Source organism: Borostomias antarcticus (genome assembly GCF_949987555.1).
Source record: "Borostomias antarcticus genome assembly, chromosome: 5".
In the NCBI taxonomy this organism is placed as follows: domain Eukaryota; kingdom Metazoa; phylum Chordata; class Actinopteri; order Stomiiformes; family Stomiidae; genus Borostomias; species Borostomias antarcticus.
In genome coordinates, this window is record NC_140238.1 from 34480208 (window position 1) to 34497707 (window position 17500).

General features: G+C 47.9%; 2 protein-coding genes and 1 long non-coding RNA gene across 3 annotated transcripts in view; 1 reads left to right on the forward strand and 2 right to left on the reverse strand.

Annotated features, from left to right (window-relative positions):
- LOC311309828 (dynein axonemal assembly factor 8) overlaps positions 1 to 7497 on the reverse strand; it is a 23155-nt gene extending 15658 nt beyond the window's left edge. The window contains exons 1-17 of the mRNA XM_084439151.1: positions 7342 to 7497; positions 6879 to 7028; positions 6191 to 6613; positions 6006 to 6108; positions 5651 to 5795; positions 5320 to 5562; positions 4612 to 5151; positions 4377 to 4524; positions 4070 to 4264; positions 3671 to 3973; positions 3389 to 3577; positions 2838 to 2951; positions 2525 to 2669; positions 2091 to 2443; positions 1584 to 1704; positions 1315 to 1472; positions 725 to 848 (exon numbers count right to left, since the gene is read on the reverse strand). Coding sequence (XP_084295277.1) covers positions 725 to 848; positions 1315 to 1472; positions 1584 to 1704; positions 2091 to 2443; positions 2525 to 2669; positions 2838 to 2951; positions 3389 to 3577; positions 3671 to 3973; positions 4070 to 4264; positions 4377 to 4524; positions 4612 to 5151; positions 5320 to 5562; positions 5651 to 5795; positions 6006 to 6108; positions 6191 to 6613; positions 6879 to 7028; positions 7342 to 7434 — 3547 coding nt within the window. The 5' untranslated portion in view covers positions 7435 to 7497. The remainder of the gene's footprint in view (positions 1 to 724; positions 849 to 1314; positions 1473 to 1583; positions 1705 to 2090; positions 2444 to 2524; positions 2670 to 2837; positions 2952 to 3388; positions 3578 to 3670; positions 3974 to 4069; positions 4265 to 4376; positions 4525 to 4611; positions 5152 to 5319; positions 5563 to 5650; positions 5796 to 6005; positions 6109 to 6190; positions 6614 to 6878; positions 7029 to 7341) is intronic.
- Positions 7498 to 9525: 2028 nt separating this feature from the next.
- On the reverse strand, positions 9526 to 11661 carry igfals (insulin-like growth factor binding protein, acid labile subunit). Its single transcript, XM_084438539.1, has 2 exons — positions 11592 to 11661; positions 9526 to 11486 (listed from the first exon to the last, which is right to left on the reverse strand). The coding sequence occupies exon 2, from the start codon at positions 11479 to 11481 to the stop codon at positions 9682 to 9684; it is 1800 nt and encodes a 599-aa protein (XP_084294665.1). The 5' UTR covers positions 11482 to 11486; positions 11592 to 11661; the 3' UTR covers positions 9526 to 9681.
- Positions 11662 to 16358: 4697 nt separating this feature from the next.
- LOC311308687 lies at positions 16359 to 17355 on the forward strand. Its single transcript, XR_014630435.1, has 3 exons — positions 16359 to 16589; positions 16637 to 17195; positions 17271 to 17355. It is a non-coding gene; the product is annotated as an uncharacterized lncRNA (long non-coding RNA).
- Positions 17356 to 17500: the final 145 nt, after the last annotated feature.

The window sequence follows — 17500 nt, forward strand, 5'->3', positions numbered from 1 at the left end:
TTAAAGGACAGGTTTGTAATTTAGCATTATTTATAAGCCATGTTAAAAGGTTATTTATGATCAAATACAATCGTCCTGGTGCATAAACGAGAGTTCATGGTGTTTTTGAGGGATGCTGTCTGTGCACCTATGGATCCATTGAGTGTGTTAGTGGCGGCGGGCTATATCTCCACAGACCACTGTTTGATGAAACTATGATATCGGCCGTTGTATATGATTGTAAATAACCTTTTAACATGGCTTATAAAGCTAAACTTCACACCAGTGCTTTAATAATGTGAATAGTGTCCTGTAGGAGGGGCTTGTTCTGTAGGAGGGGCTTGTCCTGTAGGAGGGGCTTGTCCTGTAGGAGGGGCTTGTCCTGTAGGAGGGGCTTGTCCTGTAGGAGGGTGTTTGTCCTGTAGGAGGGGCTTGTCCTGTAGGAGGGGCTTGTCCTGTAGGAGGGGCTTGTTCTGTAGGAGGGGCTTGTTCTGTAGGAGGGGCTTGTCCTGTAGGAGGGGCTTGTTCTGTAGGAGGAGCTTGTCCTGTAGGAGGGGCTTGTCCTGTAGGAGGGTGCTTGTCCTGTAGGAGGGGCTTGTCCTGTAGGAGGGGCTTGTTCTGTAGGAGGGGCTTGTTCTGTAGGAGGGGCTTGTTCTGTAGGAGGGGCTTGTTCTGTAGGAGGGTGCTTGTCCTGTAGGAGGGGCTTGTCCTGTAAGAGGGTGTTTGTCCTGTAGGAGGCGCTCACCTGCAGGCAGACGGGCGGAGTGGCGCAGAGCGTTCTCCCTCCTCAGCAGCAGGACGAGGCCGTGAGAGGACGGCCCAGCAGGGGCCTCAGAGACAGCAGCAGGACCACTGGACCACCAGGACACCTGGGACACACGGACAGGACGCCTAAAGACATGGATCTAGATCCCCCCCTCAGGTAATATCACCCCAGTCTGATCTGTCTGAGTGTACCTGTAGGTGTGAGTGTACCTGTAGGTGTGAGTGGACCTGTAGGTGTGAGTGTACCTGTAGGTGTGGGTGTACCTGTAGGTGTGGGTGGAGCCCCAGGGTCTGTAGGTGTGGGTGGAGCCCCAGGGTCTGTAGGTGTGGGTGGAGCCCCAGGGTCTGTAGGTGTGGGTGGAGCCCCAGGGTCTGTAGGTGTGGGTGGAGCCCCAGGGTCTGTAGGTGTGGGTGGAGCCCCAGGGTCTGTAGGTGTGAGTGTATCTGTAGATGTGAGTGTACCTGTAGGTGTGAGTGTACCTGTAGGTGTGGGTGTACCTGTAGGTGTGGGTGGAGCCCCAGGGTCTGTAGATGTGGGTGGAGCCCCAGGGTCTGTAGGAGTGAGTGTACCTGTAGGAGTGGGTGGAGCCCCAGGGCCAGCGCCCGCCGGTGGGAGAGCTGTAGTCTCTGGACCCCGGTCAGGCTGAAGCCGCGGCGCTCGCAGGCAGACAGCAGCCAGGCGTAGCCGCGCGGCGCCATGGCGAGGGACACCAGCAGGAACACATGGGCTGCGTGGGAGGAGATGGAGGTGGTCAGGGACAACTTTGACCCCCATGTCACAACTCGGACTAACAACGCTGGTAAACATGGCCTTGTTTGTTAGCTTGCTTATGAGTTACCTTTAACTGTGGCACACAGGGTGGCAGGTGACCTGGTTAGAAACCAGGAGTTGGTGCTCTTCTCTGTGTCACTGGGGTCACTGGGGTCAGCTCTGAGGTTTGGACAGGACAGATATTGTGACTGTTAGGAATATTTATTTTGCAAAATTTTGTTCACTTTCTTCATCCAAATAAGTTTAAGTTTCGTTTATTTGATTAAGAGGGACAACATTAATAAACACATTTTATTTAACCCGATTTTAGCCAAAAGGCTAGTTTCCGTCGGCAGTCCCCCTGCCAGGAATTAAAAGGCCTATCTGCAATGGTAAAATTAACAAACAAACAAAATAAACAAATACTAGGCTTCTAACAGTTTTTCAAAGCCGACACATAAACTCATGAAGGTTCTTGAACACACCTGTTGCTGGGTGAGGGGGCGTGGTCAGGGCTGGGGGCGTGGTCTGGGCTGGGTGTGGGGGCGTGGTCTGGGCTGGGTGAGGGGGCGTGGTCAGGGCTGGGTGTGGGGGCGTGGTCAGGGCTGGGTGAGGGGGCGTGGTCAGGGCTGGGTGTGGGGGCGTGGTCTGGGCTGGGTGTGGGGGCGTGGTCAGGGCTGGGTGTGGGGGCGTGGTCAGGGCTGGGGGCGTGGTCTGAGTCCTCTCCAGGGGCTCTTCCTGCGAACCACACACAGAGCTCCCGCTGCACGCGGCTGGCCAGGCGGGGGGAGGAGAACAGGGGCCGGTCTCTGCTGCTGCAGTGGAGAGCGTTGATGGAGGCGGGGTCAGTCCTCCGGGCCAGCAGGGGGTCTGCAGGGCCGGTCACACCCTGCCACACAGCACGCGCCTCGGGCCCCCGGAGGGCCAGGGCCAGGACCGCTGCTCCCCCTGAGGAGAGACCAACCTGTTACTGAACACTCAGCCTCATCCACTCAACCCCTGCAGCTTGGCTTTAGATCCTAGTCTCACCAGCACTGTTAGTGAGAAGCCCAGGAGGAGGGTAGAGGAGGCGCAGACCACACACATCCAGGCCTGAGCCCAGGAGGAGCTGGAGGGTGTGATGGGTCACTAGTGGGCGCAGGAACAAGGGTTTGTATCCCAAGGCAATAGCTGGCTATCAGGATGAGAAGGACAGAAACATGAACTCGACAACAATCCAATAAATCCGTAGCTTCAGCCAGGCTAGATGTTAGAATGCTTATGACTTAATTGCTTATGGATATATTAGATGATACCAAGAACATCTTGACCAGTTAAGACCTAGTGAGGAAAGAGGTCTCACCTCAGTGTGTAACGGCCCAGTGCCCATGGCCTCTGCCCTCTGACAGACCGGGTCCTGGTTCTCCAGGGTCTGCCAGTAGAAGCCTGGGCTGAAACCAAAGCTCCTGTCCACAGCCTGAGACAGAGGAAAGACACGTTCATGCTGCTCGCTTCAGAGAGCAGGACTCACACACAGCCTGAGACAGAGGAAAGACACGTTCATGCTGCTCGCTTCAGAGAGCAGGACTCACACACAGTCTGAGAGAGAGGAAAGACACGTTCATGCTGCTCGCTTCAGAGAGCAGGACTCACACACAGCTGTGTTCAGTACAATACCACCATATCATATCATATATATATATACATCACATGTACCATCATCCTCCCCAGTAAAATCAATCACCATATCATATCATATATATACCATCATATCATATATATCCCATATACCATCATATCAGATATATATCCCATATACCATCATATCATATATATCACATATACCATCATATCATATATATCACATATACATCCTCCCCAGCAGAATCAGTCTCAGGCCCTCATCACACCCACCGCCTTGTCTGAGTGGACAGAGATGAAGCAGTCCAGGCTGGACGTGGGGACATGGACGTCTGGAGGACGCGTCTGCAGCTCCAACAGGGTCCTGAGCTCCGGCAGCCAATAGGCAGCCTCCCTGAGAGAGGTCTGGGACAGGAAGTTGAGGACGAGACGGTGGAACACACTGCGTCCCTTATCCCTTCTCTGAGAAAGAAAACACATTGATTATTAGTGACCGGACCGCTACACATTTTGAAGTGCAGGTGATGTGTAAGACTGTGGGCGCTTTCCCCTCACCCTGGGTTTGGGGCGTGGTGATGGGCTGTGTTCATGAGACACAGCCCAGACGTGAAGAGCTAGTCCATCCTCCCTCCACAGCTGCTGCAGGCCCGCCACCCAGAATGGAACTCCTACGCTAGCCTTGTCCTCACGACTAGGGCCTGGTCCAACCTGCCCCTCACGACTAGGGCCTGGTCCAACCTGCCCCTCACGACTAGGGCCTGGTCCAACCTGCCCCTCACGACTAGGGCCTGGTCCAACCTGCCCCTCACGACTAGGGCCTGGTCCAACCTGCCCCACACGACTAGGGCCTGGTCCAACCTGCCCCACGCAGTTAACATTCCTCCATAAGACAGGGACTAAGCGTCACAAATAGAACAGGATCTGATTTGATTAACCTGAAGAACAGATATTTACCAAAGACAGAAGCCAAGCGACCAGAGCATTGTATGTGTGGGATCTGGTTGCAGCCGACTCTACTGTTTGTGCTTTTCCAGAGCTGTTGTTGCTGGCCACCATTCCTAGGCTGGAGAGGCTAACAGTCAACAACAAGCCCTCCATGTTCTTCATATCTGAGGGCAAGGTGTTGGCTGACTCTAAGTAAGAGGCCTCCTGGAAGAAAAAATAGTCAAAATGTTTGGATTGCAATAAAATGTATCATAATTATTTATCAAAATGGGCAAGAAAGTCATTCCATGATGATGTTGTTTAGTGTTGAGCGTACAGAGTGAAAGAGAAGGTGCGTCCTCTCCGCCGCGGGCTCCCTGTCATGAACAGATCTCTCTGGTCGAAGGTTCTCCATCTCCTTCTGGAGCTGCTGGTGCCGTTTGTGCTGCAATTTCTGCTTCAATTGCTGTTTCTGTTGTTGCTCACTGACAAATACATGCATTAAGGTACTGAGATTGATCAATAACGATGTTAATACAATAAGCTATGGAATAAGAAATAAACAATTGTACTTTTGATGCGTTGTCTGTTTAGTGGTTGCTCTCTGCTGAACACTAGTTGATCTCCTGTCTTGGTCAGCCAGTGTTGCAGGAGCAGGCCTCCTCAGAGGAGCTGTGGGCCGGGGCTGCTCCTCCCTGCTGTGCTCTCCTCCCAGTGTTGCAGGAGCAGGCTTCCTCAGAGGAGCTGTGGGCCGGGGCTGCTCCTCCCTGCTGTGCTCTCCTCCCAGTGTTGCAGGAGCAGGCTTCCTCAGAGGAGCTGTGGGCCGGGGCTGCTCCTCCCTGCTGTGCTCTCCTCCCAGCGTTGCAGGAGCAGGCCTCCTCAGAGGAGCTGTGGGCCGGGGCTGCTCCTCCCTGCTGTGCTCTCCTCCCAGCGTTGCAGGAGCAGGCTTCCTCAGAGGAGCTGTGGGCCGGGGCTGCTCCTCCCTGCTGTGCTCTCCTCCCGGGTCAACTCCTGCACAATCTACTAGTCCTGAGCATTTCCTGTCTGACAGACCTTTGTGTTTATTTGCCTCTCGTAGTTTTTGGAGCAGCAGACTCTTTCCAGACATTTCCCTTTGAGGAGAAAAGTAAAGAAAGAGTGAGCAATGGGAAAGTTTCAGTGGATGTTGTGATTATGTACAGTAATACAGTAATACACACAATATTCACCCTCTCCCACGCATTGATTAATACACACAATATTCACCCTCTCCCACGCATTGATTAATACACAATATTCACCCTCTCCCACGCACTGATCCAGGGAGCCTGTCACGGTGGGGGTTCTGTCCAGGTGGGCTGCCCTTCTCATGAGGGACTGGATCGCTCAGCTTCCTAGAACTTCCTGAAATGGCTGTGCATCCTCTTGTTTTGGAGGAAGGTTCGGGGCAACGCAGATCAATATAGACAGTTGGACATTCTTGACGGCTCAGCTGCAACTCTGCTGCCATGGTTTCAAAAGATTTTCCCCATCCACTCTTTTGTCTGTATGGTGCACAAAAAGCATGGTCGTTTATGCCAATGTTTATGTGACACTAAAATAAATGAACAGTATTAGAACAGGACGCTTTACCTGACAGCAGTGGGATATCGGGAAGGTTTTATCTCATTTTTGATAAATGTTGTATTTTCTTTTACTTGGTATCCACACGCCTGTTTATTGCAGAAAGCATCCAGCTGCTCCATTAAGCTCCCCTGCGATCTGTCCTTGTCACCATCTGTGACAATGGCATGAGAATTGATTCATTAGAATGATCCTATTTGGATATAATAGCCTTGACTGTGAATGACACACAAATTATGAGAACTGAAAGAGTAAACTGTCATCAATTTAAAGTGTGTTCACCAACAAAAAAGCTACTTTGCATACGATGCATCTTATTCATATTTCAGCACACACGTCTAGTTGGAGTCATCATTTCTGTCACCTGAATGGGCTTTAATAGGGGAATCTGTCATAGTGCCTGAAGAGGAGACTCCATCTTCCTTCAGCGTCTGTAGGACCAGATCCAGATCCCAGTGTTCTAGAGGCTGTTGAAATCCCAGACTGACAGATCAGGTTTTACTCTACAACTGATTTTTACATTTAGGCAAATCTACAAATAAAACTCACGGTGAGAGACAGTACAGGACATGCCTCAGGGTGACCATTCTCAGAACGTTTCTTGGGGATGCTTGGTTCTCTTCCTGACTTTGGCAAAGTACCAACTGTCTCTAATGTGACACTCTCATAAGCATCTTCCTGTGAGAGGCCTGGTGATGTTGAGACAGATGTGTGTTGTCTTTGTGTAGTGCTATGGTCCTGGTGCTCTTCTATCTCCACAGGAGAACAGCAGGATGGGTGGCCTCCTGCCTCAGCTGAGTTTCTAGTAGTAGAGTTGTGGATGTGTGACCCGTCTGCCTCCGTATCCGTGGGGCCCGGGGCCCGTGGAGGCCCCCGCTGGGCTGGATCAGAGGCCTCACAAGCTCCCATGGTTTCATCTGCTAGCTTCCCCTGGTTGCAAAAGGTCTCCTCTGTCCAACACGGGGGCACCTCCTGATTGACAACACACGCACGCACACACACACACACACACACACACACACGCACACACACACGCACACACACACACACACACACGCACACACGCACACACACACACACACACGCACACACACGCACACACACACATGCACGCACGCACGCACGCACACACGCACACACACACACGCACACACACACACATACAATTTATCAAACAGTAGTTATCTGGATATAAAATATAGAGAGCTACATAACTATAATAGTAAGGTTAAGATACCTCTATTTCAGTGTCTTTGAATGACGCGGACAGGTATTCCTCTAGGTCCTCTGTGTCCTCTGTGTCCTCTAGGTCCTCTGTGTCCTCTGTGTCTTTAAGGACCAGGGCTGTGGGTCGTCGGAAGACGGGGATGTCCTGTTCGTCCTCAGACTGAGGGGACATGAGTGAGTAAAGAAGAGCGAACATGCAGAGCCAGGCTGCTGCAACCAACACTCATAACGGCGTGTCAACGTTAGCTAGCTAGTATAAATAGTATAAATAGTATAAATAGTATAAATAGTTAACACAATTAGCTAATATTATCTGGCTAGTTAGTGATGCTAGTATAGCTCAGATAGCACTAGCTATGTTATAAACTAGACGAGTTTAGCTAACTAGCTCATGTTATAAACTAGACGAGTTTAGCTCATGTTATAAACTAGACCAGTGTTAGTTAACTAGCTGAGGAACGAACTCAACTCACTGAGGCTGAATCTGAACCGATAGAGGGAATGGAGGGAATGTCCGACTTCACGCTTTCCAGCAGCTCTCTCCAGTGTGAAGGGTTTGATTCCATATTGGCAGAATTTTCTCAACTAGAAAACGAGATAAACCCAAATAGCAGCTAGCCCGCAGAGCTAAAGAGTGACTTAAAAACAACCTGCAAGAACAGCGGCACCACGGTTACCATGACAACCACACACAGGACGCACACAGCACGTGTCCGCTTTGAGGGGTTGTGATTGGATAAAGGGTTAGGGTTAGAGGCTAGGGTTAGGGTTAGAGGCTAGGGTTAGAGGCTAGGGTTAGGGTTAGAGGCTGCTCTGGGATATGATCCGCTTTGAGGTGTTGTGAGTGGATAAAGCAGATCAGTAGCCTGGTTACTCTGGGATATGATCCGCTTTGAGGTGTTGTGAGTGGATAAAGAGATCAGTAGCCTGGTTACTCTGGGATATGATCCGCTTTGAGGTGTTGTGAGTGGATAAAGAGATCAGTAGCCTGGTTACTCTGGGATATGATCCGCTTTGAGGTGTTGTGAGTGGATAAAGCAGATCAGTAGCCTGGTTACTCTGGGATATGATCCGCTTTGAGGTGTTGTGAGTGGATAAAGCAGATCAGTAGCCTGGTTACTCTGGGATATGATCCGCTTTGAGGTGTTGTGAGTGGATAAAGCAGATCAGTAGCCTGGTTACTCTGGGATATGATCCGCTTTGAGGTGTTGTGAGTGGATAAAGAGATCAGTAGCCTGGTTACTCTGGGATATGATCCGCTTTGAGGTGTTGTGAGTGGATAAAGCAGATCAGTAGCCTGGTTACTCTGGGATATGATCCGCTTTGAGGTGTTGTGAGTGGATAAAGAGATCAGTAGCCTGGTTACTCTGGGATATGATCCGCTCTGAGGTGTTGTGAGTGGATAAAGCAGATCAGCCCCTAGGCTACTCTGGGATATGATGTTCGGGGTAATTTGTGTTTTGGGGATTATGAGAATTTAAATTAAGGTGAAAATTAGTAGTTAGCCTATAACCTAGAGGTTTGTGAAGTTACTGAAGCAAACACTATTAGGAAATGGCAACATATTTTACAACTGAATGAAACTTGGCCTGCCTTTTTAATTTCTGGGAACTGAAATTGTTTACCTTTAACTATATTTGGTGGTGTGCGATTTCTTCCTGAGAACATTGTCCCCTCTAACTTTTTAATATTTGTTTAGAGGGAAAACAAACAGGAATTGTGTGTTTATTCAGTGAGAGTTTAACAGACTTTCTCAAGAAGGAGACTGCTTTGAGGCACATTTTGAAAAGCAATTCATTATATTTTATTTAACCTTTATTTAGCCAAGTTAGTGTCATTGATATTACAAATATATTATTCAAGAGACATGTCCAAAAAAACAGCACAAAGTTACACATAATTATTGTATACATTGCATTAGTAGAGATTAGGCCTCCAACAATTAAAGATTAAACAATAAATGTCCCATAAAGTTACACATTGAAGGCAGGCAAGATTATGTCTAGCAATGTTACCACTTATGGATCCACACATTTACAGACCTGCATTTCATTTTCCTCCATGACCTTTACCCTATCTTTTTTTTTTTTTTAACTGTTTAGTGAGAAGCTCCTGCAGTTAGGGTTAGGGTTGGTTAGATCCTGCAGTTAGGGTTAGGGTTGGTTAGATTAGGGTTAGGGTTGGTTAGATTACATCTTTGAAGATCATTACACACCTGGAAGGCCTTTAGTCTCTGGTATGGTCAGCAGGACATGGTTTAGAGAACATAGTCGATAATTGTTATTGTCCTGCAGGGTAATGAATGAGTATAAATATGATGAGACTGTCTCAATGTGACCTTATAAATGAAGAGGAAAAGTGACTCAGCCTGTCAAGTTAAGGAGGGCCAGTCTACTCTCATATAGAGATCTATATCTACTCTCATATAGAGATCTATATCTACTCTCATATAGAGATCTATATCTACTCTCATATAGAGGTGTTTGAGGCCTGTTGTTAGGGACAAACCTCAGTGCCCCGTGATACACAGCATATGCTTTCATTCTAGGTTCATTTCACATGAATCAGGCAACTTTTTGTAAGTTGTGCTTAATTTTAAAGAAATTACATGAGACTAAACATGTCAGATAGGCAACTCAATAATATGACCTGCAATATTCTTTTTGTTTCTTTTTTTTTTTTTTTTACAGTACATCTTTGCATGGATCGGTCCAGTATTATTGTTTAATAACATTAGACACATTAATAGCATGTTTGCCTCTCTGTTGGGTGCTCTCTATTTCTCTATTGTCTATCTTCCGCACGTCCTTCACTCAGCAGTTGAGAAAATGTCCATTGCTGATATCTCGAAGGTCTTGGTCAGCAAGGTTGGGGGGGCTCCTGCAGGTTATGTTGTTGTAGACGGTTACAACAGTGTGGGGCTCCTCTCCCTCCAGGGTCTCCACCTGCCGGGGGACGACCTGGGGCTTCCTCAGGCTGAAGTCTCTGAGTGGACGGGCGCTGCAGCCACACTTCCACTGGTTCCCTGACAGCCAGAGCTGATCCAGGGTGTCTGGGATATCTGGTGGAATGCTGCTAAGAGCGTTATCCTTCAGGTTCAGATACCGCAGCCTGGGCAGTAGCTGCATCGTACCGTTCTGCAGAAACTCCAGTTTGTTGGCCGAGAGGTCCAGCCATGAGAGGTGCTGTAGGGGAAGCAGAGCCTCGGATGGGAGCTGTTGAAACAGGTTGCTTGCCAACAGCAAATAGTCCAGGTTCTTGAGGCCATAGAAGGTGTGAGAGGTGAGAGCCTCCAGCTTGTTGAAGCTCAGGTCAAGCTGCTGAAGGCCTAACAGGTCCACAAAGCTCTGGCGTTCTACCACAGAGATGTTGTTGTGTTGGAGGAAAAGCCGTCGCAGACCTGAGAGTCCGATGAACGCTTGGGTTGTGACCTTTGTGAGACAGCCTCTGTCCAGGTGAAGACTGTGGAGTTTTGACAGGCCCTTAAAAACTTGGTCTGGAAGACTGCGGAAACAGCTTCCAGACAGGTTAATCACAGCCACGTGGGAGAGGCCTGTGAAGGTTCCCACCCGCGCCTCCTGCACATGGTTGTGCTCCAGCTCCAGAACCTCTAGGTGACCGAGCCCCTCAAAGATCCTCTCTCCTAAGCCATGGATCCGGTTGTAACTCAGACGCAGTTCCTCAAGGTACTGCAGATCACGAAAGGTTCTGGGTTGAAGTCCAGCGATGGAGTTGTTGGAAATCCGCAGCACATGTAGACTGTGAAGACCCAGGAAAGTCTCGTCATGAAGGGCTGTTAGTCTGTTATTTGTGAGGTCCAACCATCTGAGGGACTTCATACCCACAAAGGCTCTGGCCATCACATTGCCTATCTGATTCTGGGCCAGGTAAAGCTTTTGCAGCTTCGGGAGCCTCAAGAACACATTAGCTTTAATGACCTTCAGGGAATTTCCGGTGAGGTCCAACTCCTTTAGTTCGGTCAGACCTTGAAAGAGTTGTGGCTGTAAGTAGGCAAGTCTGTTCCCTGACAGCACCAGCTCCCGAAGGCCGTGCAGGTCATGGAACGCAGTCTCAGGAAGCACCACTAGTGAGTTCCACCCCAGGTTGAGAAGCCACATGTTGGAGAGGCCAGCAAACAGCTTCTCCTCAATGCGAGAGAGCTGGTTGTTATGGAGACTAAGTGAGGCGAGGTTGGGGGTGTTCTGGAAGATGGTCCCTGGTAACGAGCGGAGGCGGTTACGCTCCAGGTGGATGTGAGCCAGAGACTTCAGCCCTCTGAAAGCCTGGGGGTCAAGTGTCACCAGCTGACCGCTTTGGAGATTCAGAAAATCTAAGTTACTGAGATCCTTGAAAGAGGCTGCAGGGAGAGAGGTGAACAGGTTTCCATCCAGCCAGAGTGAGCGCGTGGAGATGGGCACGTCGGAGGGGGGCTGGGTGTAGTTGCGAGCGCTGCAGTACACGTTGAGCTCCAGGCTGTAGTCGTCGTGCAGGCAGGCACAGCCTTTGGAGCAGGGAACTGGCTCCTCTGTTGGCTTCTGTCCACCTGTGTTCGGGTCTGGCAACACCAGCGATGTTCCCAGGACCCACAACACCAGCAGCACAGTAGTGTGCATAACAACTGGGGACAGAGAATAGAGAGGGTAGAAGATACGTAGCACTATATTAAACAGAACATTTAAGCATCTAGGAGTGCTCCATTTATCAACGTGGATTGGTGTCCTACCTTAGAATGCAATAGCCTTCAGCTGAGTTGGACAGGCAGCACTCCGGTGGGTCAGCAGCTTTTGTGTGTATGCAGAAAGTAAACCTCCCAACCCCTTTTAGATGGTTTAACAGGCCAGGCCCACTTAATTTGCACATTTAACCTCTTAGTTTCCATTAGTTTGAGACGCTTTGTTTTCTGATCGCCATGCTAGCATTATTCCTAGGAATGATATATATATATATATATAAGCATCTGGGCAGCCTACAATTGTATTTGAAAGTGTCTGGTGGTCTGCTTTGCCCTATCCTTTGTTTTCCATGAAAGTCCACGAACAAACCTAGATAAATGTGTTCTTTACATTACATTGTCATTTAGCAGACACTTTTATCCAAACCGACTTCAATTCTACAAGTCTAACGTTCTGTATGATGTACACTTGTGTACTCATGTAGGCCTATCTCTTTCTTACTGTACAATAGGGGCTAACCACAGTATATTTCTATGTGGCCTTTGCTGTTTACAAAAGCCAGGTTCCTGTCTCTGAGTACATTTACTGTAGATTCTGACTGATACAGAATGGCAAAGAGATAAGAAGAACCCAGTTGAACTGAACCTGTTGCTAAAATCTCCATGAGACATTATTCCCTCTAAACATATTGTTGCAGGTTTATTTGGTCTTAAAAACATTTTTATTTGAGACATTGGAGAATGTATGTTACTGATGTAGTGTGATATCAGATTTCATAGTTGTTTAGTTTCATTACCTACTTACTAAGGTGGGTTAGGTAAAATGTATACGGTGCATTCTGGAATCTGGAGTCAACTCAACAAACTGGCAATTATTTGAAACCATACTATCTCTGTCTATGAACTACCTAGAACCAAACATGCTCTATGAACTACCTAGAACCAAACATGCTCTATGAACTACCTAGAACCAAACATGCTCTATGAACTACCTAGAACCAAACATGCTCTATGAACTACCTAGAACCAAACATGCTCCTGCTAGATCACAACAAGATTTGGGCAGAAAATGTGACCATGCAACTGAATAATCATGACGTGGAATCATTGAACTAGTGCATGGAGGTGGTATCAGAACTGATGGGTGGGTATTGTAAAGGATGGAGGTGTATCAGAACTGATGGGGGGGTATTGTAAAGGATGGAGGTGGTATCAGAACTGATGGGGGGGTATTGTAAAGGATGGAGGTGGTATCAGAACTGATGGGTGGGTATTGTAAAGGATGGAGGTGGTATCAGAACTGAGGGGGGGGGTATTGTAAAGGATGGAGGTGGTATCAGAACTGATGGGTGGGTATTGTAAAGGATGGAGGTGGTATCAGAACTGATGGGGGGGTATTGTAAAGGATGGAGGTGGTATCAGAACTGAGGGGTGGGTATTGTAAAGGATGGAGGTGGTATCAGAACTGATGGGTGGGTATTGTAAAGGATGGAGGTGGTATAAGAACTGATGGGGGGGTATTGTAAAGGATGGAGGTGGTATCAGAACTGATGGGGGGTATTGTAAAGGATGGAGGTGGTATCAGAACTGAGGGGTGGGTATTGTAAAGGATGGAGGTGGTATCAGAACTGATGGGGGGGTATTGTAAAGGATGGAGGTGGTATCAGAACTGATGGGTGGGTATTGTAAAGGATGGAGGTGGTATAAGAACTGATGGGGGGGTATTGTAAAGGATGGAGGTGGTATCAGAACTGAGGGGTGGGTATTGTAAAGGATGGAGGTGGTATCAGAACTGATGGGGGGGTATTGTAAAGGCCAGTGTGGCATCACGGTTTAGTCTTAATGCTTTAAGCCTGAGTACTATAAAACAACCACATGTTCTTTTTGGGGATATTGTACTAGTGTAGACGACCTGATGATGATGCTGTAGAGACATAATAGCCCATTGGCCAGTAAGGAGAAGATGATCATCAACAGCAGTAATGTAGTGTTCTTTCACTTCACAACCAAGAGTTCTACATTATATTATTCCATCCATCTTCTTCCGCTTATCCGGGTTGGGTCGCGGAGGCAGCAGCTCCAGCAGGCACCAGTTCCACATTATATTACATTACAGTCATTTAGAAGACACTTTTATCCAAAGCGACTAACAATAATTGCATTTAACGTAGCAAAAGCTAATGTACTACTACTTGCCAGAACTCACAAGTGCATCCCGAGGTAGCAGAGCGTAGCGATCAGAAGAGGGTATAGGGTTTGACCATGGCCTGGAGGTAGGAGCGGGCTGTTCCTTTCATTGCCCTGTAGGCTAGTACCAGAGTTTTAAACTGGATGCGAGCCGCTACAGGGAGCAGTGTAGAGAATGGAGAAGAGAAGTTGTGTGGGAGAACTTGGGGTTGTTGAACACCAGGCGAGCAGCAGCTTTCTGGACAGGTTCCAGGGGTTTAAGCCAGGGCCCCAGCGAGGAGGGAGTTGTAGTAGTCCAGGCGGGAGATGACCAGGGCCTGGATGAGCACCTGCGCCGTTTCATCAGTGAGGAAAGGGCGAATCCTCCTGATGTTGTAGAGCATGAAGTTCTATCTGTAACACTGCAATCTGACAGTATTATTATTATTATTATTATTATTATTATTATTATCACCTTTTGCCAGTAGAGAGCACTGCTGCTCTGGTAAGCAGCCGTTGGGGTCTGATGAGGAAAGGCCCGTCTGGTAACCCGTCTGGTAACTCGTCTGGTAACTCGTCTGGTAACCCTGGTAACTCAAAGACTCTGTCTGTCTGCAGGGAAGATTCTCCTTGAAGTATACAATCAAGATTCAAGATTCATTTTATTTGTCACATGCAAGTCACAGTGAAATGTTGCTACCGGCTCCAAGATCAACTCCAATACTCCATTTTCAAATTACAAATTCACAAGTTACAAATTTACAAATTATAAAAATTACAAATTACACAAAATACACAATAAGTACAATTTCTATACAGATAAAGGGGAGATAGATAGGGGATAGAAACTGGTCTGGATTGATTATGTAAATACTATATATGGATATGAATGAATAAGTAACTAAATAAGTAACTAACTAAATAGCCCGGGAGGGGTTACTGTAAGCACTATAGCATAGCTATGATAAATAATAAATAAGAGGGGTGTAGTTCCTCTCCTGCCTCCTCCCAAAGTCCACCAGCATCTCCTCTGTCTTGCTGACGTTCAGATGGAGGTTGTTTCCTGACTACTGGTTCAGGAGCCTCACCTCCTCCTGGTGGGCCCTGTTGGTGATCAGGCCTATCACTGCTGTGTGCAGCAAACTTGACCATGGCGTTGGAGTCAGAGGTGGCTGAACAGTGGTGCACGTACAGGGAGAGCAGCAGTGGGGAGTCCATAAGGCTGACACTCATGGTTGTGAGTTCAAGACTCAGGTGATGCAGAATAGACTTGCTAATGTCTACTCAGGCATTGTACTGTTTGGATTTCAGACACATGATTATAAAGATATATTTAAAGTTTTAAATAATTCTGGTCCGGGCAGAGAGCCGTGTGTATTTGTCATCTGTCTCCTTCCTCTTCCTCCTGATCCAGCAGCAGCTGTTATCATTATTTTATTTCAGGGATTTATTATCTTTAATAATAATCTTTATATATTCCAAACCATCATAAGGCATAAAATAATCCTCTTAAGATATTGAATTACTCTACAAAAACAATAATCATGCTCTCTGGATAAGAGTAATCGTCCCTCCAAGACAGAGAGAGAAGAGATATTTCAAGAGATTATTCACTTGAAATAGATTTCAGAAATTGTTACTGTACAGCCTGAAATGTACGAGCCGTCTCCAAATTGAAAACATGTCCCAGGGTCATGATCTCATCTGCAGTAGGAACAAAACAAATGCATGTCAGGAGCTGCCCATGTCTTATTAATAATCTATATGCATCAGAAATGAGAAACCTGTCGGTCACAATCCTCAATGAAAATACTGGACGACGCACAGCGACACAGGGACACAGGGACACAGGGACACAGAGACACAGGGACACAGCGACACAGGGACACAGAGACACAGGGACACAGGGACACAGGGACACAGGGACACAGCGACACAGAGACACAGAGACACAGGGACACAGGGACACAGGGACACAGCGACACAGGGACACAGCGACACAGGGACACAGGGACACAGGGACACAGCGACACAGAGACACAGAGACACAGAGACACAGGGACACAGGGACACAGGGACACAGGGACACAGCGACACAGGGACACAGCGACACAGGGACACAGGGACACAGGGACACAGGGACACAGGGACACAGCGACACAGGGACACAGGGACACAGGGACACAGCGACACAGTGACACAGCGACACAGGGACACAGGGACACAGGGACACAGGGACACAGCGACACAGCGACCCCGTCTGTCTCCAAATAAACCCTGCAGGAATGTCAGAGGCCTGAACTGCTGTATCTGGGTGGATTATTGTTCTTGTAGGATAGTTTTATACTGTATCATACTGTATTACATCAATACATCTGTATTACTCTCATGTAGTAATCATTTTAGTAGAATAATGAATAAACTTCACTTTAGTAGGAACTGTGTTAACTTAAGGAGTTTAACATGTGAGCAAAGCAGATGTCCTAAAGTCAGCATTCCTTTGTTCTGTCTCTGAAGGTCACCTCTAGAGTGAGTAGCCTAAAGGTCACCTCTAGAGTGAGTAGCCTAAAGGTCACCTCTAGAGTGAGTAGCCTAAAGGTCACCTCTAGAGTGAGTAGCCTAAAGGTCACCTCTAGAGTGAGTAGCCTAAAGGTCACCTCTAGAGTGAGTAGCCTAAAGGTCACCTCTAGAGTGAGTAGCCTAAAGGTCACCTCTAGAGTGAGTAGCCTAAAGGTCACCTCTAGAGTGAGTAGCCTAAAGGTCACCTCTAGAGTGAGTAGCCTACAGTGTGTAACATGACCCTAGGAGGACACAGGAAGGACCCAAGCAGCCCCTGTGTCCGGAGGGGGCCAAAGACCAGCTGACACCCTGACCAGCCCCTGTGTCCGGAGGGGGGCCAGAGACCAGCTGACACCCTGACCAGTCAGAAGATCATTTGAACCGTTTGTGACCATAACTGGAGTTTATGAACATTGTTTGTATTCAAATTTGTTTGTCATGTGATTCCTGGCCTGAAGCCAGGATAAAAGCTCGGCACCTCATGAGAACGTCAGTAATGGCTAGAGATTCGGCCCTGTGTTAGGCTGGCTCAATAAATTGATGATGCAACGTTTTTGGCCTCCTTGAAGTTCTGTTCCACACGAAGATTGTGCTTTTGAAATACACTGCATTCTCTAAAAGTAAAATAGGTTCACCGTATCACAATGTGATGTTCTGTGGAGTGCCATTGTTTACTTCGTATTGATAGAGATTCGTACCATGGTAGATTAATTTACATATCTTTTACACTTCAGTAGGTAGGCAGGTTTGAGTTTGAGGACCTTCATACTGTAGATGCAATCACCATTAACCTGACTGACAGTCAGCCTCTGGGGACAGCTATTGTATCATGTAGAGAATTTCAAAGGCAAACATCCCTGTATTTGGGTTTGAATGGTCTTCTTCATGTCCGCTTTGGATTGATGGTAAACATGAAGCAGACCAGTGATGGTAAACATGAAGCAGACCAGTGATGGTAAACATGAAGCAGACCAGTGATGGTAAACATGAAGCAGACCAGTGTAGGGGCCCTTTGGGCTTGCAGGCTGCCAGACCGTCCTCTCGGTCTCATGAGCTGTATTATCTGCATGGGGAAACGATGCAGCAGCTGTTCACAGCTCTGGGGACACAAACATGAGAACCTTATAGTCTCTCTGTTCCACGTCAGCTGCTACAAAAATGGCCAGTGCCCACAACATAGGTCTGCCAAGAGTCCCTGAGATTCCCACTACACAGGTCTGCCAAGAGTCCCTGAG